Genomic DNA, 23,014 nt, shown 5'->3' with positions numbered 1-23,014 from the left:
TGGGGTGGAGTCAAGCGGACCACCTCCTTATCTGCAGTAGCAGGGAGGCCCTGCATCCCAGACCCCAATCTGACGGCCAGCACCTCCTCCCAGCCCCCCAGCCCTGACGGCTAACAGAACCGGGGTGAGTGAAGACCCCAAACCTCCCTACGCCTGCTCATGGTTCCTGCTTCCTCTCAGAGAGAAGCACAGCTCCTCCTGAAAACCCTCAGTGTCTATATGCATTTAAAATTGAAGGTAGGGCACCAGCGCCAGGGGTGGGTTGGAATACACCGACCATCCTCTGGATGCTGTAAAACGTGCCCACCCCCAAGGCCCTATATGTATGTGTTATGTGAGAGTGTGAGTAATGTGGATGTCTGGGTTGCAGAATAAAATTGAGGCACAGGCGGCCAGAAGGGGACAGAGGGGGAGTGCCTCCCCTGCACCTTGGTGACATACCTGCACCCCAAGCCCTGCGTGTGTGGGTGGGTGTGGTAGAGCGGGAATAGGGAGGCAGCTGAGGATGGGGAGGGAAGAAAGGGAGGGGCAAGCGGCCCCTCCCTGGGGCGAGCTCCCCCGCTGACCCCAGTAGGCACCCCCACACTCTGGAACCTATTTTGTCCAATATTAAAATGACAGTTGTTTGTCACAATTATTCACAGATTGTAGTGGCAAAATGTGTTTTGATTGCACTGTCGTGTCAGAATACTGCTTTCACCTTTACTTTGTGCTACACTCATGTTAATGAATCTTCATAAATTAATGTTTGCAAACACAAAATATAAAGTTTTCCACTCTGTTATTTGTACCTGCACAATAGATGTGAATAAAACTCAAACCTATATGAGCTCCTTCTCTGTTTCCCTGCAACATTTTGTATACATCTAACTTTTTGCCACATGAATAACCTTCTGATGTGTTTACAGTAAATGTATTTGATATTAGCTTATTTTGTAACTTTTAGTGGGCCTATGCAATGTTCCCTCTAAGCTGCGCACGTGCTCAATTGCGCACTGCTGGCACAGTCTCTGCGCACAGAAATTCTGCGTTGCGCACAAAAAAAATCTAACCTGAATTGAAATTAAAATTAATACTTTAACAATTCTGTTTTGCAGTGTTAGTCAGTAAGTGACTGGCTGCTCCCATATGGGAACGATGCCACCTTATCACATAGTCCAGCTAATGATGCGTATATGCGCAGCCAATCAACCTTGTTGACAGGCTATGACAGCGTCCTTATGTGCCGACACCGGTGTTTTAGCTGGCAAAGCGGCGTGGCTGATGTGGAGTGAAGCCACGTTAATGACAACGTGTACAACCATTGGACATGTGAGCAGGACAGACGGAACAATTGACGGAAAAATTGGGGACTTGGGGAAGAAACGATTAAATCGGCGTTTTATAAGAAAAAAGTCTCGAAAGCGCTCTCCACCTGTGAGCAAAAACAAACCCCTCCCCCTCTGCCTTTCCTATTCGTCCAAAAAAGTACCATGTCGACCAATCAAAAAATGATATGGCAACGTGGCATCTAGTTGTTAAGAAACGGGGGAAGTTTTAGGAGTGACGGCGGTGCTTTGAGATGTGAGAGATTTGCGACGTTTAGCGCAAATCTTGTGTAGTTAGTGTGTAGTTAGTGTGTAGTGTAGTCAATAGTTTTGTTGTGTGTGTCAGAACAATGAGGCGACTGCTGAATGCTACAGGTGTTACAGCAGTGATACATCTCCTGCTGTCAGGCCTGCAGGTATCAGGCTGTTGTTCTCCTTTATCTCATAGTGGACAGAAATTAATTTTTGGAGTGACACAAATAATATGTGTGGCATCAGATTTGATGCAGAACAGCTGATTGTTCTGTAAATAGTTTGAAATGTTTATTTAAAAATGCCTTGGCTGCATTTAAAAAAATAGCTGCAAAAAACTTTGTTTGCCAAACTGAGTAACTTTTTTGAAGAAGTAACTATATAATTAATTGCTCCTCTAAGATCCATAAAATGACATGTGGTGTGCCCCAAGGGTCGGTTTTAGGCCCTGTACTTTTTAATTTGTATATGCTCCCTCTTGGCGGTGTCATCAGGAGGCATGGAGTGAACTTCCACAGTTACGCGGATGACACTCAGCTGTACATCTCCGTGTCTCCCGGTGACACCAGACCAATGGATGCCCTTTTTAACTGTATTTTAGATATAAGATCTTGGATGGCAGAAAACTTTTTACAGCTTAACCAGGACAAACTGAAGTTTTAATCATCGGTCCTGAGGCTCAGAGAGAGAAACTCTTGTCTAAATTACAGGCATTTTCACTATGTCCTTCACTACAAGTGAAAAACCTGGGTGTTATTTTTATCTCTGAGCTTGGTTTTATCCCACATATTAAACATGTAACCAAAATGGGATTTTATCATTTAAAGAATATAGCCAGAGTCCGCCCTATTCTCTCTCGGGCCAACACGGAGATGTTGATGCATGCTTTTATTAGCAGTCGCATTGATTACTGTAACGCCCTGCTCTCTGGTCTCCCCAAAAAGAATATATCACCCTTACAACTTTTACAAAACTGCAGCTCGTGTGCTGACGAAGACCAGAGGGCGGGCCCACATTACACCGGTTTTAGAATCGCTGCATTGGCTCCCCGTGTGTTTCAGGATCGATTTTAAAGTTCTTTTATTAGTTTTTAAATGTCTTAATGGTCTTGGGCCTTCTTATCTCTCAGATCTGCTTTTACCATATGAACCCTCGCGGACCTTGAGGTCCTCTGGCACTGGCCTTTTGACTGTTCCCAAAGTCAGGACACATACTCACGGAGAGGCAGCTTTTCAGTGGTATGGTCCTCGTCTGTGGAACAGCCTGCCGGAGGAGCTCAGGGCCGCAGAGAACGTACATGTTTGTAAGAACAGGCTCAAGACCCACCTTTTTAATTTAGCTTTCACCTAACGTTTATTTATTTTATGCTTATTTATTCTATCCTGTTATTCTATTTATTAATTTAGGTTTTACCTAATATTTATTGATTTTATTCTTATTCATTTTTTATCTTCTTACCCTATTTCTATTTCTATTTCTATTGTATCCCGTTCTTATTTACTTTATCTTTTTACCCTGTATATATCCTATTGTGTCATATCTCCAGTGTTTCCTCGGAGGGGGCTCTCTGCACCGGGGCTGTGATCGACCGTGGCTGCTGGGGCTCTGGGGGTCCTCTCAGCCTGGCTGGGGGGCTTCTTTGCCTCCCTCCTGCTGTGTGCCCAGCCTGGAGGCTCCCGGTGCAGACGGCTCCCTGTGATAGTGTTTCCTCACTTGGCTCATGTGTACCCAGCCCAATTTTACTCTTTAAGTGTGCGTGTGTGTGGTTGGGGGGGGAGAGATGTGTGTATTCATGATCGTTTATGTTAATGAGAGTGTGGGGTGGGCTGCTTTTAACCATGTAAAGCACTTTGTGCTACTTTTTTTGTATGAAAAGTGCTTTATAAATAAAGATTGATTGATTGATTGATTGATTGATTGATTGATTGATTGATTGATTGATTGATTGATTGATTGATTGATTGATTGCCCAGCTTTGGTCATTATATGCTGTATTTTGGAGACAGAGAGTTACAGACTCTCTCCCAGACCACAGACTCATAATACAAGTCAGAGCTTTATAAAAAAAAAATAAGAAAGTTGTGTTTTCGAAATTGGAGTTCAAGTTATTTTTACTTCCAATAGTGTTAACATACTACACAGGTCATGAACAAGATTTTTTTTTACATTTTCATTGTAAATGGGCTGAAGCAGTTCATTAAAAGTAGTCTAACATAAATGTAAACGCTGTAATTTGATTATTTTAATAAACCATGAAACTTGGATGGATTCGATGCCGGCGTGACCACAGTGCACACGTCTGATGTCGCTCACAGTGGTCCAAGGAACCGCTCAGGGAGTTTGTGTGTTCGCTCAGACACGTGAAAATTTAGAGGGAACATTGGGCCTCTGACATTCAATACCCAGTTATTAAAATGTTAAGTGTAAATCATCCCCAGCCCACAATAGCAGCTGAATTTACTACGATTTCAGATCTTTTTACACGTCAATAAGAAACCACCGATGTGTAAAACAGGCTGACAACAGAATGACGTAAACCACACTGCTGCAACTGTGCAGCTCTCAGGTTTTATCTATTGTTTCTCTGTGTGGCCAGCAGGGGGAGGTGTTTTGCTTAGTTTTTTTTTAAATATTAATGAAAACATTTTTCATGAAAGTTGCAAATTTGTTATCTGTTGTTATGACATTTTTCACTGTGGATTACAACAACATCAACATTAGAAAATGAAATACATTTATAGTAGGTGATCATTAATCACTATTATTGGCACTATTAAAGGGCCCCAAAAATCAAACTTTGCTTAGGGCACCACGGAGGGCCAACCCTTTTTACACTTCAACGATTGTACACAAAATACAATCATCCATCCTTCTATCTATTTTCTTCTGCTTATATAATTCAGCATCACAGGGAAGCTGGATCCCAGTTGTTTTTCACAGAGGGCCAAGCAGTGGAGGGAGCTGCCGACCTCCCAGCAATACATGTAAAAGCTTTATTTTATACTGACTCTGGTCATCTTTATCTATCATAAAAATTTGCTTCACGATCTGAAACACGTAAGTGTGGCAAATATGCAAATAGCTAAGAAATCAGGATGGGGTAAATCGTTTCTCACTGCACTTCTGTTAGGCGACTGAATAAAAACACAAAGTCAGCAGTCTGGCTATGAATGTCTTTAATGTTTCCAAGATCAGAATATCATAACGATCAGGAGCATCTTGTCTTCGTTATCGTTCCCCTCGTACATGTTATTACTGCGATTTCAGCGTTTTCGCTTCACAACTAAAGTGTGCAGTTTACTTTGTGTGCACTCAAATGGAGTCAAGTCAATTAGCGCCACCTGTGGTCAAGTGCCATAGCCTACAGCCAGATTAACTTGTGACACACATCTGAGCCACGTTTGAATTCCTGTTTCATGCACAATACATTTGTAACTTTTAATTTTTTCTGTTTTTGTGTCTTGCAAACAAACCTTTAAACTGATTGAAATGATGTTATGTATTTATTTTTGGCCTATATCTACGGTGGCCCTGAGAGGCCAAACGGACTGCAACTTAAGAAAACACTGGCAACAAAAAAAAAAAACGCTGCAAAAGCACAAAAAACACAACTGTCCATCCATCCATCCATTCACTACCGCTTATCCTTTTCAGGGTCGCGGGGGGTGCTGGAGCCTATCCCAGCTGTCATAGGGCGAGAGGCGGGGTACACCCTGGACAGGTCGCCAGTCTGTTGCAGGGCTAACACACAAGGACAGACAACCATTCGCACTCACATTCACTCGCACATTCACACCTAGTGGCAATTTGGATTTTCCAATTAACCTATCCCCACAAGCTGCATGTCTTTGGACACAACTGAAATAGGAAAAAAGAAAACACAAATACAAAAAACAAAAACACAAATAGGAAAAAACAAAACGGAAGTGTTTCTGGGGAGACAATAGTAATTAGTAATAAACAGCCAGTGTGACTAAGTGGAGCTTGTGAGAGTGAGTGGATTGAAGAAAGTGAGGGACTCAGATGTGTCAGTTGGTTTGTCTTTGTTTTTGAGTGTGGAGGAGAGTTAGATTGGGTTGGTCTTAAAGCTAAGTTAAGAATATTCTGAATTTCAATTCAATTTTATTTATATAGCACCAAATCACAACAACAGTCGCCTCAAGGCGCTTTATATTGTACAGTTTAATTTCCAAAACTTGCATATGATCTTCAGTTTGCAGCTGGACTATCACATAGCAGCTGGAGCAGTCTCAAATGGAGGCCAGTCCACTGCTGCCACCTGTGGCCAAGTGCCATAGCCTACTACTAGATGAACTTGTGACACACATCTGCAGTAGAGGCTGAGTGGCTGCTCTCACACCTGGAGCATCCAAATCGACCCACAAACACGTTGAAAGATGCAATGCCATCAATGTGGATTGTCAAGACTGAGAGACCTCTTCCCTCTGACCCCTCCCCAAACCCTCAAACCCTCCTACCCACCTCGACATACAAACTCTGTGTGGCTTCACGTGTTCTGTTGATGTTTACATGATCGAAATAACTTGAACACAAACACCAACAAAGAGGAAGACCGCACCGGAAGGAAACAACTACAAGTCCCAGCATCCTCTGTGTTTAGGGAGCAGCAGTGAAAGTGAAAGTATTGAGCCTCCGTTCAGAGCAGCAGGAGGAGGAAGGTGGAGCTGAGGCAGGTGAGTGTTTACATGAATATGTTTCTTCTTATGACATAAAATAATTCCACGCTGTTCGTGTCTGTGGGTGAAATGTGAGGCCGGTCGGCTCCTCTGAGCGCTGGTTTCCTGTAAGTAGAGAGGAAGTGAGTTTAGCTGAGCCTCCGTTTAGTGTGAGAGAGCAGGAGGAGAGTGAGAGCTGTGCTGAGGCAGGGTGAGTGTTAACACCGCTCTGACATTACTGTGTCTCTGTGGCGGGAACAACAGGCTCCGTCAGTGGAGGCAAAAATAATCAGACTTTGGTTTTTCAAAGGAAACAACTTTATGTCGGAAGTTCCCGCACGCTCATTGGATAACGATGTGTCAATCTCGAGCTATTAGCCAATGAGCGTGCGGATTCACAGAAAGACCCGCCTTCATCACGGGACTTTAAAAACTACAATAGCGACAGAAAACTCCGTGAGTGGCAAGGGTGTAGATTTGGTTGTGGCATTGGTGGGGACGGATGATTCAACCATCGACCCCTGCCCCGTTTCTTATTTTTTCCTTTTTGTTTTTGCTTCTTGATAAAAAGAGGAGAAATATACTTGCCTACATGTGCTATTCTACATGCTTTTAAACCGTTTAAAATTACAATTCATAGTTTTATATGTGAATTATATAATGTTAAATTACTATTAAACAAATGACTGACTAAGTATTTCAGGCTTTAGTTTACTTCATCCATATTCCATATAAATCAGGTATCATACAAAAGTAAAAATAGCTTCAAATACAGTCAAGACAATAAAAGAATATGACTTTAAGGACTTAACAACATTACTTCAGCTATAGTACACCAACATCTCTGATACATTAGCACTAAGGGAACACTGAATGATCTGGTGGGTTTTGTCCATAAAACTACTCATCTAAGATTACCACAAAGTAAATGATCTCTCAGCAACATTATGCAACATTTTAGGCACTACTGCCCTCTATCAGATCAGTGAGCTGGGATGTTTAATTCTAAACATGAACTACTGTTACAGCAACAGATATGGACTACATGCCCACACAACAAACACATGCCTGCTCCTCTCGTTAGCTGAAATGAACTGCTGGCATATTTGTTTTACATCTATACTGTCCAGTCTCTCCTGGTGGACATGGAATCACATTATTCGTGGTTACATACAATTTTAGACTGATGTGGACCAAGCCTAGCACCTACTTGCCAACCTTGAGACCTCAGAATTAGGGAGAAAGGGGCTGGGGGGGGAATACATGTACATATATATACAAAAAACTTGAAACTTACAGTGTTTATTTATCGGATAAGATAAGTTAAATGTCACTGTTATTATTGTCCAGCCGGAAACAGGCCGGGGGTGTCCAACTTCAGAGGCTGCGTCCACCTGAGGACGCGGCCTTAGTGGTCTAAGTGGGCCGGGTCCTCCGAAAGCCGGGTAGACCGGAAATGAGCGACTGTGAAATTGGACGGTCTAGCCTTCAGAATTACGTCACCCGCCGTCTGTTCCTTGCTGTCTAAAACATAACCGGACGCTGGCGTAGATGGTCGAATAAGCTGCTGTTTTCACACAGCAGTTTATTCAGCTGTGTGAGAACCCGGCATAGCCTGTAACGTTATTGTGACGGACACATTATATGAGTGAACTTGACTTTAAGTGACTTACAGGTTTCTTTGAAAAACAATTTCTTATATCCAGGTTCTTCCTTTGCGCTGCCGTCCTCCTCTCCTCCTCGCAGCGCAGGTTTGCCGCTGCTGAAACTAAACAGAGCTCCCTGAAAGGCTCAGCCAATCACATTGGCCATATTTGTCACATGACGTAGGACTCCAGTAGAGAACGTAATTTAACTTTTTCTGCTCCGCTCGCTGAATGAGACGCTGACAGATCGTTTTTTCTTACTATCGGGTTTGTTTTTCTTTACTCGAAGAGATCAAATTATTGGTGGGGACAATTCAATAATCGCTGGATATTGGTGGGGACACGTCCCTTCCGTCCATGCCAAATCTACACCCTTGGTGAGTGGAGTTCAGGGTGACGTTATGAAACTGTGACGTTTGAGCCACTTCCTGTTCTCAGTCCCAGCGTCCTGATCACCGAGGTTTCTGTTGCTCTGATATCTGATATTGATTATATTGGTAAACAGGCTGTAGCATAAACATCAGGTCTGCTCTGAAAACTGGCTTTATTTTTTCAAAGTAAGGGAATATCTGTGGTCTGATACCGCGGGCTCATGGGCTAAGGACTTGGATTGACAAGTCAAGCGCAGATGATTGTGTTGTTTCTTATAAAGGCTTGTGTGTGTGTGCCTTCCTGTGTGTGTCCTTGTGTCAGTGGAACTGAATCAGTGTGTTAGAGAAAGTGCTCCTCTGCTGTGCCGTCATCGTGTGGATGCTTCTTTTAAAGCTGGAACTCATGTCTTTATGATCTTCTTCATTTCATTGAACCTTTATTTCTAACCATGAAGTCCCTTTGAGGTTACAGCCTCCTGGTTAGGTTTAGGCTGTTATTGTGCTTCAGGCTGAAATATGAGGAGTAAGGAGTGGGGCTGGTTAGCCCTCATGACCCTCACCATAACACATACGTCACAGGACAGTGTTTACCACAGAAACTCCATGAAATGATCAATGAGAACTTTAGAAACCCGTCAGTGTGATGCTTCCAGTACAACAGCACCTCTGAGTGTGTGTGTTTGCCTCTCAGACTAACTCCACCCTGACATCAAGAAGATGGAGGAAGAGGATGGAGCAGGATCTGCAGCATCCAGCTGTGTGTCTGTGAGGAGTGACTGGTCCAAAGATCAACCTCCAGACTTCAGTAATGAACCTGCAGCAACAATGTAAGAGAGCTGCTGACTCATTTATTCAGTGTAAATAATGATTTTTGATGCAATGGGAGAAGAAAAATGAATAAAAAAAGTTTAAAAAATTAGGATTAAAATATTAAAAACTATGTTTTTGAGTTTCCTGATGTAGTACAAAAATATATGAACATAACTGTATATAGGACAGATATTTTACGGTTCTTTTAGGCAGCACCAAAAAACAAAAAGACTATTTTAAGCTGTCTGAGGTAGTGAGTCAACATGTCACACTGGGTCAAAGGTCAGGGAGTAAAAGTGTGTTTTAAAGGAGGTTTAAAAGCAGCGAGTGAAGGAGCCTGTCGAGGTAAATCGTTCCATAACTGATCAAATTCAGTTGGTGGACCTCTGTGTGAAATCAAGCATCTGGTTCACAGAGAGGATAACCCTCAAATGGGCTGTACAACATTATATAGGGAGACAAAAACAGAGATTATCGTAGCCATCGCTCTCTCGCATGGACGTGGCAGTCTTGCTGTCTGCTGCGAATCCTCCCCGTACCTCCGTGACCTCGTCTGGTATCTGCTCCCTCCTCTGTAAGAGACAGTAAAGGAAAACACGTCTCTGCCTAGTCTTGAAAATCTAATCTTATCATCCATTGTTCTTCTAGGGCCTCTTCTTCTTGTGGCCTCAGCTAACTGCTAATATTTAAATGGCTAACATTAACATTAACATTTTTTTTCAAAAACTTACTCAAGTAAACGCAACGGAGTAAATGTAACTCGTTACTACCCACCTCTGGACTTGACTGCGGTAGTTTGTAACCAAAGATCATCACACTGCCCCTCTGATTGTCTCCCCCCAACTACTCTTTCAAGGATTGTCAGGTTGGAGATATAATTAGCTAAGACAGCTGGGTCTAGAGATGCTTTTTAAGTAAAGGTTTAACTACAGCCAGCTAGGGATGGGTACTGTTTAGAAAACCTGCTAAATCAGAATCAGTTGCTGGTGATGGCTTTTTTCTTTTACATCAATCACGTATAATCTTAACTCAAAGTGAACATAGACTTGATTGAAGTAACTCAGATTCAAAATGCTAATTCAATCAACTCTGAGTTTATGGCTAGACTCAGTTTGTTGGCCCTGCACCTTAAAACTATTCCCTGTTTGTCCCTCATGTTTTTTGGATATTGTTTTCACATCTTATGTCACGGCTAGCGGGGCGAGCCATGTTGAATTTAATAAAGGACCCAAGATGCCGACATTGCTGTGACGTGAGTGAGCTGTATTGAAACGGTGAAGTGCAGTGGAGATGGCCTGTGCAGAAGCTAAGATAACCTCTACTGAAAAAACTAAAAAACTAACCTGAAACCTTAAACGGAGACACGGGGAGACAACACAGACGAACCAGCAACAAGCAGGAGAAAACAAAGGGCTCATATACACAAAAGAGCAATCAGGGAATGAGAAAAGGGAGACACAGCAGGATTCATTGGACATAACCAGACAAGGGGAAGCAAAAGTAGACACACTAACATAGGACATGGCACTGTCAAAATAAAACAGGAAGTGAACACAGAGACACAATACTAACACAGTACAGAGGGAACACAGAAACCAAAACCTCAGAACTAGAAAATCTTAATCAGAATGAAATTGTAACAAAAGACAATAACAATCAAAACAAAACTACTGAGTCCACAGACTCGGGACATACATCGGCTCAAACTGTGGTCATAAATATTTTGCACTTGTAAATCAGACTGTGTAGTTGTGAACTGAGTTTTGTAACATTGTAAAACAAAATATCTGAAAAGTTTATGTTTTTGCGTTCATTGATTTGTGTGTGTAAAAATGTAAAAAATGTAATAAATGTAAGAAACATTAGAACTACTTTTGCTGACACAAAGTTTGGCGAGCACTGCAAGTTGTCCCTTTAAACCAGTCACTGATATAAAGAGAGCACCTTGTTCCAGGGCATCTGAGCATGGAGGGAAAGCTTTACGCAGGAGATGGTAAGAGCTGTTGGGACTAAAGAAACTGAGCAGAAAACTACAGACATCTGGAAACTGAGATGTTAATTCTCAGTGGGATCACCAGGACTAGCAAAGCTTCACCATGACAGTCATCTGATTGACTGAACCCATCCAAACATCACTTCATGGACCTTTAGCTTGTGTCTGTGTGTGGACAGACATAACATGAGCTAATTATACATTACTCCTCCACAGAGTGGACCAGCAGAGAGCAGAGGTTTCCACTGGTCAGTCTGCACAGCAACATCAAACACACCTGGACTCTGTGGTTATGGTTTGTAGTACTACGTTTACATTTGTTCTTTTCAGTCACCTCTATGCTGCACTTTGTGGACCAGAGGATTGTCAGTGTGTCCAACATAAATCAGAGTTTGGGCTCCATGATTTCAGTCAGATTGGGGTGACTGTAGCTCAGGAGGGGAGCAGGTCAGCTACTAGTCAGAAGGTTTGTGAATCAAACCCTGGCTGGCAAATGTACTGGGTAACGTACTAAACCCAAGCTGCCCTCTGATGCATCCATCAGAGTGTGAAAGAAAGTATTTAAGCTAGGGCTGCTCAATTGATCGAATTTTAATCACGATTACGATCTGGGCTTTCAACGATCATTAAAAATGACTAAGCCGATTATTAGCCCCTCCCTCGTGCTTTACTCTTGCGCTGCTCCGTGTGGCAAATCGAGCGCACCTCTCTGCATTTCGAACAAGCCTCACAACAATTAAGAGGACCCGAGGGAAGCTCGGAAAGCTAAGCAGAAGTTATTTGGAGAGGAGAGTGACTGCCGTTGGTTGAAAAGAGAGGTAAAATAAACTTCAGTGGCGTGGAAACATTATGGGTTCACGGAGTCAGACGTGGATCAAGTAGACATAGTGTGTAAACTTTGCTACGGTGTCGTAGCTGCACCACAGAGCAACACTGCAAAGTTCACTAAACATAGATGTTTACATTTTTCATTTACTTTTTATATTGCAAACATTTGCACTGTTATCAGTATTTGCACACTAGTTTATATTATTTTTAAAAGTCATTATTCAATACATTGTTATTGTTAACCCTTTAAAGCCGGTCAGAGCGGCAAGCTCCGTTTTGCGTAACTATTTTTAAATCCCTGTAGAACCGGAACCGCGTAAGCTAGCGCAATAATTTTTTTTGCATATGAAACCGGAGGAGTTGTACTTACGTCTTATGCCATCAGCTTGTCCTAGGTCACGGTTTCCTTCCACATACAGCTTTGCAAAAATTGCATAAAAAGCGCTTGCAGGAACAAAAACATAATATTCCAGAAACACGCTGATCCGATCAGCTGTTCGTAACACTTCCCACATTGAAAAAGACGTCAGCCATTTCCTGACCGAAACCGGAAGTGACGTCATTTTGCGGAAAATGTATTTTTTTACTTGTAGGCCTTAAAAGCCTATACTGGTGTTTTTATAAGTCATGTTTGACTTTTATGAATAGTTTCTGGGATGCTTAGAACTCGAATTGCACTGCTGGAAATAGTTTATTTTGATGCACCTGCTGTTTTCTTTGCAAATTTGCATCATAGGATTGTTTTTTGTTTTTCCTACAGTATATAAAAATTGGTGTATCTCCAAAATAAAACTATGAAGACACTCAAAATAAATTTCCTGTTTTTGTAAACTATTTTTTGCAATTTTTTTGTATTTAAAGTTTTGAGGGATAAGCCTCTTAAATTTCTCCAAGTAGAAATATATGTAAAAAAAAAAACAAAAACGATTTTCAATTTTTTTTTAGTTTATTGCACTTTTTCGCAATTAATGTAGTTACTATGGATTTAATGCATACATATTATTAAAATATGGTCTATAACAGTTGTATTGATGTATAGCAACTTGAAATGCTCCCACAAATGGCTCTACAGCATGTAAAAAAATAATATAAGCTCTGGCGGACTTGGTTCTATGGTAGGTCTTAAAGGGTTAAATAAATATCGTCAAATAATCGAGATCTCAATTTCAGCGAAAATAATCGTGATTATCATTTTTGCCATAATCGAGCAGCCCTAATTTAAGCATAGAACAATGTGCTTGGTTGAATGAGGCATGTTGTATAAAATGCTTTGTGTGCACAGAGTATCAAAGAGAGCTATATAAGAACCAGTCCATTTACCACTGGGTAATTCATATAGTCTTCTTTTCCAGCGGCTGGAGGACAACATCACCATGTTTGTGAAGAACGAGCTGAAGAAGATCCAGAAGGTTCTGAGTCCAGATCACCCAGAAACTTTAAAGAGCCAGATGGAGGATGAGGAGATGTTTGAAGGTGAGGATGAAGATGAAAGAAAGAGCTGCAGAGAAGCATTTCTGAAGATCACACTCCACTTCTTGAGGAGACTTAAGCAGCATGAGATGGCTGACCATCTGCAGAGCAGTAAGAGAATTTCTCTAAAGACTGAATATTGATCTTTCCTAATAGCTCAAGAAACGGACCAATAGACATTCATCCTTTCAGGGTACTGAAAGGCTATGATATTTATTATATAATATTTTTTTCTGAATTTCTTACCTTCAGAAATATTTGCTTCACTCCGTAAACGTGAACTTAAAGCCCAACTGAAGAAGAAGTTCCAGTGTGTGTTTGAGGGCATCGCTAAAGCAGGAAGCCCAACCCTCCTGAATCAGATCTACACAGAGCTCTACATCACAGAGGGAGGGACTGCAGAGGTCAATGATGAACATGAGGTCAGACAGATTGAAACAGCATCCAGGAAACCAGACAGACCAGAAACAACAATCAGACAAGAAGACATCTTTAAAGCCTCACCTGGAAGAGACGAACCAATCAGAACAGTGCTGACAAAGGGAGTGGCTGGCATTGGGAAAACAGTCTTAACACAGAAATACAGCCTGGACTGGGCTGAAGACAAAGCCAACCAGGACATCCAGTTCATATTTCCATTCACTTTCAGAGAGCTGAATGTGCTGAAAGAGGAAAAGTTCAGCTTGGTGGAACTTGTTCATCACTTCTTTAATCAAACTAAGGAATCAGGAATCTGCAGGCTTGAAGACTTCCAGGTTGTGTTCATACTTGATGGTCTGGATGAGTGTCGACTTAATTTGGACTTCAACAAAACTAAAATCCTGACTGAAACAAGAAAGTCCACCTCATTGGATGAGCTGCTGACAAACCTCATCAGAGGGAACCTGCTCCCATCTGCTCGCCTTTGGATAACAACACGACCTGCAGCAGCCAATCAGATCCCTCCTCAGTGTGTCGACATGGTGACAGAGGTCAGAGGGTTCACTGACCCACAGAAGGAGGAGTACTTCAGGAAGAGATTCAGAGACGAGGAGCAGGCCAGCAGGATCATCTCCCACATCAAGAAAGCTCGAAGCCTCCACATCATGTGTCACATCCCAGTCTTCTGCTGGATCACTGCTACAGTTCTGGAGGATGTGCTGGAAACCAGAGAGGGAGGACAGCTGCCCAAGACCCTGACTGAGATGTACATCCACTTCCTGGTGGTTCAGGCCAAAGTCAAGAGGATCAAATATGATGGAGGAGCTGAGACAGATCCACACTGGAGTCCAGAGAGCAGGAAGATGATTGAGTCACTGGGAAAACTGGCTTTTGATCAGCTGCAGAAAGGAAACCTGATCTTCTATGAACCAGACCTGACAGAGTGTGGCATCGATATCAGAGCAGCCTCAGTGTACTCAGGAGTGTTCACACAGATCTTTAAAGAGGAGAAACAACTGTACCAGAACAAGGTGTTCTGCTTTGTTCATCTCAGTGTTCAGGAGTTTCTGGCTGCTCTTCATGTCCACCTGACCTTCATCAACTCTGGACTCAATCTGCTGGAAGAGCAACAAACAACTTGGAAGGTGTTTCAAACAAGAAAATCTTCAGAGAAATACTTCTACCAGTGTGCTGTGAACAAGGCCTTACAGAGCCCCAATGGACACCTGGACTTGTTCCTTCGTTTTCTCTTGGGTCTGAAGACTAATCAAACTCGTTTGCAAGGCCTGATGACACAAACAGGAAGTAGCTCAAAGACCAATCAAGAAGCAGTTCAATACATCAAGGAGAAGCTCAGTGAGAATCTGTCTGCAGAGAAAAGCATCAATCTGTTTCACTGTCTGAATGAACTGAATGATCGTTCTCTACTGGAGGAGATCCAACAGTCCCTGAGATCAGGACGTCTCTCCACAGATAAACTGTCTCCTGCTCAGTGGTCAGCTCTGGTCTTCATCTTACTGCCATCAGAAAAAGATCTGGATGTGTTTGACCTGAAGAAATACTTTGCTTCAGAGGAGGCTTTTCTGAGGCTGCTGCCAGTGGTCAAAGCCTCTAAAAAAGCTCTGTAAGTTATAAAAACACACTGCCATCAACTTCTGTTTTGTTTTTGTCGAAATCACTGTAATATAATCACTGTACCTTTATATACACGTGACTTGTATTAATGCTGCTGCCCTCTTGTGGCTAAAGTGTAATTATGTTCTTGTTATTAGGGAGGATTTGAGAGTAACATGCCAAGTGAGTCAGCACCTTCGCTTTAGCTTAAAAAATCCAAATTCTTATGTCATCAGTTATAGTTGCATGTATTCATTATCATAATTTAACCTTTAATATTGATGTCTTAAATTTATGTTGAGTAAACTAGCAATAATTTTATGGTTTATTAAATAAATACATCACTAATGAATTATTTATTTCAGTAATTAATTAAAAATGTACATAATTAATTAAAAATATATATTGATAATGAATCATCAGTTAATTTCATTTAAAATAATTCATTATTTATTTATGTACAATTCTAATTAGTTAAATACAAATTTAATCAATTATTGGTTTGTTTTCTATTTTAATTATTTTACTGACACATTTAATGAATTATTTAATGATGTATTTATTTAATTCACGTTTCATTTAAAGGCTGACAGAAGTGGAGTGGTGACGGGGAGATGTTTGACAGGACAGTGTTTCAGCCTCCACAGGTTCATGTTGTGCTCCATCAGTCAGTGAAGATGAAGTCAGTGCTGATGAGGCTGTAGAGTGTGTGAGGGATGTGAATGAGGATGATGAAGATCTGATGATAGCAGATAAAAACAGGCTGCAGAGACTTTGAGCCATACAGGGCACACAGTGTGTGTACAGAACAGCTGAAATCATTATGGAGGCCTCACTGGAATATGGAAGCATCACAGTACAGCTTCAGTGAAGCATTAAAGTCTCTGATATGAGCTGAGAAATGAAGCAGCCAGAGCTTTTTCATGAGTGGAAATCCACTGTGACTGTGAGCTGCTGCTACAGCCTCCAGATTAGCCAGCAGCTCATCCTGCTCAACATTTCCTCACCAACTTTAATGGAAGTGTGATGTTTTCAGCTGGAGTGATGGTCAGGGTGGCCTCCCTCTCCTCTTCTTCTCCTCTTCCTCTTTCATTTGTAAAGCCACTTCTGCTGCTTTCATTCATTTGGAAGTCCTGTAGCTGAGTTTGGGAGAGACTAACAGCCTCGGCAGCAGAGGGGAGAAAGGCTGTAACACCACCACTTTACTCTGTTCTACCTGTCACATCATTTTATCAGGAAACAAATATGCTCATGTTTTTACTATGTTTGTCTTGAAGATGTAAGAAGATCACATGGTGCTTTTTATTATTGTGTTGGTTTGTTTCCTGTCTCTTGGATGGAGCCCAGCTGTGCGTGGCCCCTGGGCCTGTGGTCAGAGTGTGTGCTGGATAATCCGGCCCAGGATGAGGCCAAACTGACATGGGATGAAATGTCTGTCACATAATTGAGCTTAGTGTAGTTTCATTTCTGCACAATTTAAAAACAACCAAAACTTTTTTTCTGTCTTTTCTATGTTATACTGTAGACTTTCTTTGATACTGTGTCCAAAAGGAGCAGCTTTTACTTTGAAGGGGAGGCGTCTCTGTTTCCTCTTCAGGTTGGATGATGGAAGCAAATTAGTGTGTGATGTTCTTTCAGTGTTGCACTTTGTAGACGCTCCCTGAGCACTGGTCTCACAGCCAGCTGCACATAGAGACCAGTGTTGTTAGTCCAGGTCAGAAGATGACTTGTTGGAATGAAAATGAGCTTGTAGTTTGTCTGCTTTAATAATGTGACTGGAAAAAGGTGTTGGACTTCAAATATGTCCATTTCTTTCACACTTCACCTTTAAAAGTGAAGCCTTGTGGTTCCTGGAAGGAAAAACACGACTTTTTCAAGTCTTTGTCCTGTTTTTATGATAAATGTACGACTTTAATGTGAAACATTCAGAGTTTTTTCTCTTGTTGTGTTTGTTTGAAGCTGCTTCCTGTTGGCTTCAGCTGTTTGGAGTTTCCATTTTCTAAACTTCTACATTCTGAACCTTCTTCAGCTCTGAACAGATGATGAAACACTGAATGATTTCAAGCTCACACTTTGTCTAATAAACTTACATCTTTCATTCTTTATACAGATTGAGTTTCTGTTGTTTGTCAGAGATCAGCTGTGATTATCTGGCAGCAGCTCTGAAGTCCAACCCCTCCCATCTGAGAGAGCTGGACCTGAGCTCCAACAACAACCTGCAGGATTCAGGAGTGAAGCATCTGTGTGGTTTCCTGGAGAGTCCAGGATGTGGACTTGAAACTCTGAGGTCAGTCAGCATGTTTTAGTTGTGCTGAGATGAATATGATGTGAAAGTTGTGCTGACACTAAACTGCAGACATCAGGCTGATATTATACTGATCCACACTGAGGATCTTCATGGTAAAGTCTGTTTTCTTCTTCTCTGGTTTAGTCCATTGACTGCAGCAGAACAATGTTCACATTTCAAACCTTCAAAGAAGAAGAAAAATCCTCTACTGGATAATTCACTGTGAAACTCTCAAACTCTTCATTCCACCTTAAAGTCTGTCTGACACTGAAATCCAAAGCAAAATGTGCGTTTGCTTTACAGACAGCAGTCCAACACAAACATACACACATCATCCAAAACACAGTCCAACATCCAAATCTCCTCCACTGCCAGCATGAATGATGGGAAAGAGAAGGAGGAACACTCTGACATTCAGGGTTAGAATGAGTTTCATAAAGCAGACTGTGAAGATCAAAGCTGCATTAGAAAGCTTACATGAATGAATGAGTGGACAGAAGTGGACAGAGATCATCTGAAGCACTTCAAAGGCTTTAAATCAGCACATTTCTCTTTATTCTTTATCAACTCTGTTAGTTTCTCTCAGTTTTCTGTGGAATGAAGCTAACAGCAGGCTAATAAGATGCTGACCAATAGGTTTCTATTAAAGGTTGTAATTTGTATATGAAAAAGTGCTTTGGCTCAGCAGGGATCAGCTTACAGGCAGAATACAGCTGCTGGATGGGATTAGCATGTCATAGCTATCTACCAAACTGCTAACTGGGGAATTTCAGGCCATCTATGGATCATTTTTGCTAACTGTTTATTCAGCTTAGGCTCACAGGGCTGCAGCCTGTGCCCTAGCTGTCATAGGGCAAGAGGCGTGGTCCACCTGCACAGGTGAGCAGTCCATCACAGGGCCAACAGAGAGAGACAGAGAAGCACTCTCTCACATCCACACCTACAGCCAATTTAGAAGCACCAATGAACCTAAGCAGCATTTCATTGGACTGTGGGAGAACATCCAACCTCCACAGAAAGGCCAACAAGCTTCAACCTACAACCTTCTTGCTTTAAGGCACTAGTGCTAACCACTTTTCCCCATTTCAGTCCAAATCCTGCATCTTCCTGTTTCTGACTCCAGGCCAGCTCCACTAACACTTTCTCATCAGACACTGCCACCTAGTGGAGGAAGTCGTAGTTCCATTTGAAGCGTCAGATTACAGTTAGTTCCTTTAGAAAGAGGTGGAGGTGGTGGGGCCACAGCACCATCATCACTGAGTGCCATAGGACACTTAACCTTTGTTTCCATATGCTGGGAACTTCCTGTTGTTCCAAGGAGGACTGGAAAATGTGTGAAAACCTCCCAGTCAGTTCCTCACAGCACACTTCAATCATTTCCCTCCCACAGCATCAGGACCAGGGCTTTTTCTCTCTTTGGTCCCACTAAGAGATTTCCACACAAACACCTCATCAGTGGGACTCTCAGAGCTACCAGCCCTTTGCTACAATCACAAAGCTCTTCATTGAAATCAATGATATCAAAGCTGGAATCAAATGAGTCCAAGTCTTCTGCTGATTCAGCATCACATTCATCTTTGCTCCTTGTTCTGCATCCCCACCATGGACTTCATTCCTTTCCAAGCCAGCCTTGAGTGTCCTTTATTCAGCTCATCCTCTGCTTTACTTTTACACCTGATTTTAGCTGCTTTATCTCTCTTTCAACAAGTTTCTGTGCCTCAATCTTTTTCTTCTCTCCCTCATAACAAGACAGCTTCTTCTGCCTGAGAACATGTTGGAGTGATTTACTAATCCAGGGCTGCTTATTGGGGAAAATACTTCCTGTTTCCAAAGTAATCCCCATTTTCCCCAGAAAGAAATGTAAGTAGAAATCGATGATCTAAGTGAGAACATGAGCCTTTAAAAAGTCCCAGTAGGTGCAGTCAAAGCAGTCCCTCAGTCCCAGTATAGAGTCTTTGGTCCAGACTGGAACAACTGTGTGCCCAGTTTGAGCTCTCTTCAGTCCTGTGACCTGACAGACCCAGAGGGGCCATCACATCACATTTAGAAGCTCCCCTAATGGAGCCACAACACATGTCCAACACTTAGTCTGTCTTGTTGGACCAACTGGAAGAAATGATTCAAGGACTTAGTCACAGAACAGAGATTCAAATCTCCAAAATCCAACTGGCTGCATCAGGACATATAGTCTGAAACTCTGCACAGTTTCCTGTTTGAAGCTGCTTCCTGTTGGCTTCAGCTGTTTGGAGTTTCCATTTTCTAAACTTCTACATTCTGAACCTTCTTCAGCTCTGAGCAGATGATGAAACACTGAATGATTTCAAGCTCACACTTTGTCTAATAAACTTACATCTTTCATTCTTTATACAGATTAATGAGCTGTGGTTTGTCAGAGATCAGCTGTGATTATCTGGCAGCAGCACTGAAGTCCAACCCCTCCCATCTGAGAGAGCTGGAGCTGTGGGAAAACTACCTGCAGGATCCAGATGTGAAGCAGCTGTCTGATCTTCAGCAGAGTCCAGACTACAGACTGGAGACTCTGAGGTCAGTAGAGTGATGGAGTGAGTGGGTGGTGCTGTCAGCAGTATTGTACTAAACACAGTCAGTATGAAACAAAGATCCAGAGTTTCCTGTAAAGCTGCAGCTTCTCAGTGAAGCTGTGAGAGGAGAACGGTGACAGGCTTCAGGATTGGACACAAACACTTCCTGTTTCTGACCTTTATGGTCACCATAGTAACGGCTGACACGCTCTGATCAAACACTGTCAACAGCCAATCAGCTCTCTGAACAAAGCAGCACGCAGACCAATGACTGCATTCATTTCCAAGTTTAAAGCAGTGAAGAACACAGTCTGTAGGTGAGGAAGAATTTAGTGAGAGCAGATGTTTGGATGGAATTCCTCCAGTTAACAGCTGGAACCGTCCATCTGGATTGTTGGGCTTGTTGTTGGGGTTCCTACAGAGCTCAGAGTGGACACACCAAGGTTCTTCTAATGAATGAAAGTCCAAACTCAAACTAGGAGGGAAAAACATCTTCATCAACTTCAATAAAAATCCAAAGATTAGAAAAAGTGAAGCAACAGTGAGTCCTAGTACAGTCCCAGCACTGAAGTCCCTGCTGCTCTTTATACTGGATGTGCTGCATCACTGACTGACAGCTGATGAAGAGTCTCTGGAAACACTCGTTTATCTCCTCTGCTCTTCCTTCTTCTCTCTGCAGGTGGAGCTGATGATGGTAAACAGGACGGTGTGTGTGCTGAGAGAGGAGGAGCTGTGTCCTGATGATCCAGAGAGGTTGAAGCAGCAGCAGCTTGTGTGTAGAGACGCTCTGACTGGGCCATGTTACTGGGAGGTGGAGAGGAGAGCTTCATCCAGCAGTGACTGACAGAGGAATGAGAAGAAGTGCAGATGACTGTCAGTGCTGCAGAGTGAACTGCTCTGAGAACAGCTCCACTGTCAGACACAATGTAGAGTCCAGCATCATCCCTGTGTGTCCCTCTGGATCTGACAGAGGATCATCAGTGTATCTGAACTGCTCTGCTGCTGCTCTGTCCTTCTACAGTCTCTGCACAGTCTCTGTCTGACTCTGGCTTCAGACCCTCCTGGATCAAACTCACCTGGAAACACTTTCAAATTCAAATTTTATTTGTCACACACACAACCATACCCAGTATGACATGAGGTGAAATGCTTGAAGCTGTGCAATGCCCGACCATTAAATGACAGTGGTTTTACACTATTTACAATTTACAGGTTGTCAGGTTTTGTATTGTTGATTATCATTTATGCTTAGAAATATCTACTTATATATGCTTAGAGTTTTATAATTAGTTTTAGATTGGTAGAGGTTTGATCCTTAATAGTCTGCAAAGGCTTGGTGTGCATTCCAGAGTGTTCTGGCATTCACACCTACATCCTGGGAGCATGGGAGAGGTCGTACCTTGTCTTATTGTTTTATGGTAGGATAAACGTATCTATATCTGTTTTAGTCTAAGTGCCTTTTGTTTAGATGAACTGCTGGACTTCCAGACCAGCAGGGTTAGAGAAGTCATTTATGGGGTCACACTCTGACCCCCCACACACACACACAGACACACACACTTACACAACGCACAGGCAACGTACTCTTTGTTTGTATGTAGACGTCATATGTTAATGAACCTATGTATATATGTATATTCATGTAACCTCAATAAAAGAGCAGTGTTACGGGGGAGCAGACGAGAGCAACTGGGGTCAAGCGAAGGAACGGCATTTGTCCGGTTCTCTCCCGTGCACGAGAAACATGAAGAACTTTGCCTATTCGTGTCTTGTTTTCCTGTGTAGCAAATTGTCCTTAACGTTCCAGCGAATAGGTTTACGCTACAAACCTATCACAGGTTATTATAAAATTTACAGATTTAACTTAGAAATTTACAGTAAAAATGTGCAAATAGCAGAAAGAGATTATAAGGAAGTGTACATGAAGAAAAACCAGAGTGTGTGTGGTGATGTGATGTGTGTGAGAGCCCAGTCTTATAGTGATGTGATGTGTGTGGGAGAGTTCGGTCCTACACCTGGTTCACGCCGCAATGTATTGCGCCATTTTCCGGGTCCACAAATCAAAACAAACGCACCGTGTTGGAACGACGACGACAAGAACCATGCTTAAAAGCAGCTCAAAAGAAAACAGACGGTAAAGAGACCGATTGCGTCCAGAGGCGAAGCAGCAGCACTTGAAAAAATTAGAGCGCATCGCAAATCTGGACCCATATGAAATACGGCAGTGGAGTAAAGACCCAGACGACTTACCCCCACTGTCCTACCCTGATATCTTCACGTATCTTGTTTGTGGAGTAAGCGCTTACACTGCGAACCAGTTTCGTAATTACAAGTCACTGGAGGCGCACATCCAATTTACAAATGGCTGGGTGCAAGATTTGGCTATTTTCAAGCCGCCAAACTGTGAGTACGTCGTCATTCATACCAAGGTAAGTCAGCTGGAGTGCATCGAGTGTAATAGCCATTGTCCACCCCCCACCATAATTAATGTTGTGTGATTGGGCCATCTGAACATCCTACCTATATAAATCCCAGCAGGAAGCATGTTTTAACAGTGTGATTGGGCCATCTGAACATCCTACCTATATAAATCCCAGCAGGAAGCATGTTTTAACAGTGTGATTGGGCCATCTGAACATCCTACCTATATAAATCCCAGCAGGAAGCATGTTTTAATAGTGTGATTGGGCCATCTGAACATCCTACCTATATAAATCCCAGCAGGAAGCATGTTTTAATAGTGTGATTGGGCCATCTGAACATGCTACCTATATAAATCCCAGCAGGAAGCATGTTTTAA

The 23,014-nt window shown here is 42.4% G+C and overlaps 1 protein-coding gene across 5 annotated transcripts; it reads left to right on the top strand.

Moving 5' to 3' along the window:
* The first annotated feature begins 6,153 nt into the window (after positions 1–6,153).
* On the top strand, positions 6,154–21,966 carry LOC146391711 (protein NLRC3-like). 5 transcript variants are annotated; one of them, XM_084915080.1, is made up of 8 exons: positions 6,154–6,253; positions 8,944–9,079; positions 11,272–11,350; positions 13,236–13,464; positions 13,606–15,397; positions 17,498–17,674; positions 20,045–20,218; positions 20,894–21,966. In XM_084915080.1, exons 2-8 carry the CDS (start codon positions 8,970–8,972, stop codon positions 20,901–20,903), a joined length of 2,571 nt encoding a protein of 856 aa, XP_084771206.1. In that variant the 5' UTR covers positions 6,154–6,253; positions 8,944–8,969; the 3' UTR covers positions 20,904–21,966. The 5 variants fall into 5 exon arrangements, with proteins under 5 accessions (XP_084771206.1, XP_084771226.1, XP_084771216.1 ...); XM_084915081.1 differs by lacking the exon at positions 6,154–6,253 and adding an exon at positions 8,254–8,438; XM_084915100.1 differs by lacking the exon at positions 17,498–17,674.
* The last annotated feature ends 1,048 nt before the right edge of the window (positions 21,967–23,014 follow it).

The sequence above is a fragment of the Perissodus microlepis genome, chromosome 3, assembly GCF_051167445.1.
Source record: "Perissodus microlepis isolate ML-2025 ecotype Zambia chromosome 3, ASM5116744v1, whole genome shotgun sequence".
Lineage (NCBI taxonomy): Eukaryota > Metazoa > Chordata > Actinopteri > Cichliformes > Cichlidae > Perissodus > Perissodus microlepis.
Note: the sequence above shows the minus strand (reverse complement) of the source record. Positions and strands in the feature narration are given on the sequence as shown.

Coding starts and splice junctions, on each gene's coding strand:
- LOC146391711 (XM_084915080.1), top strand. CDS start 8,970: ATGGAGGAAGAGGATGGAGCAGGATCTGCAGCATCCAGCTGTGTGTCT. Junction 9,080..11,271: donor AATGAACCTGCAGCAACAAT/GTAAGAGAGCTG, acceptor ACTCCTCCACAG/AGTGGACCAGCAGAGAGCAG. Junction 11,351..13,235: donor ACCTGGACTCTGTGGTTATG/GTTTGTAGTACT, acceptor CTTCTTTTCCAG/CGGCTGGAGGACAACATCAC.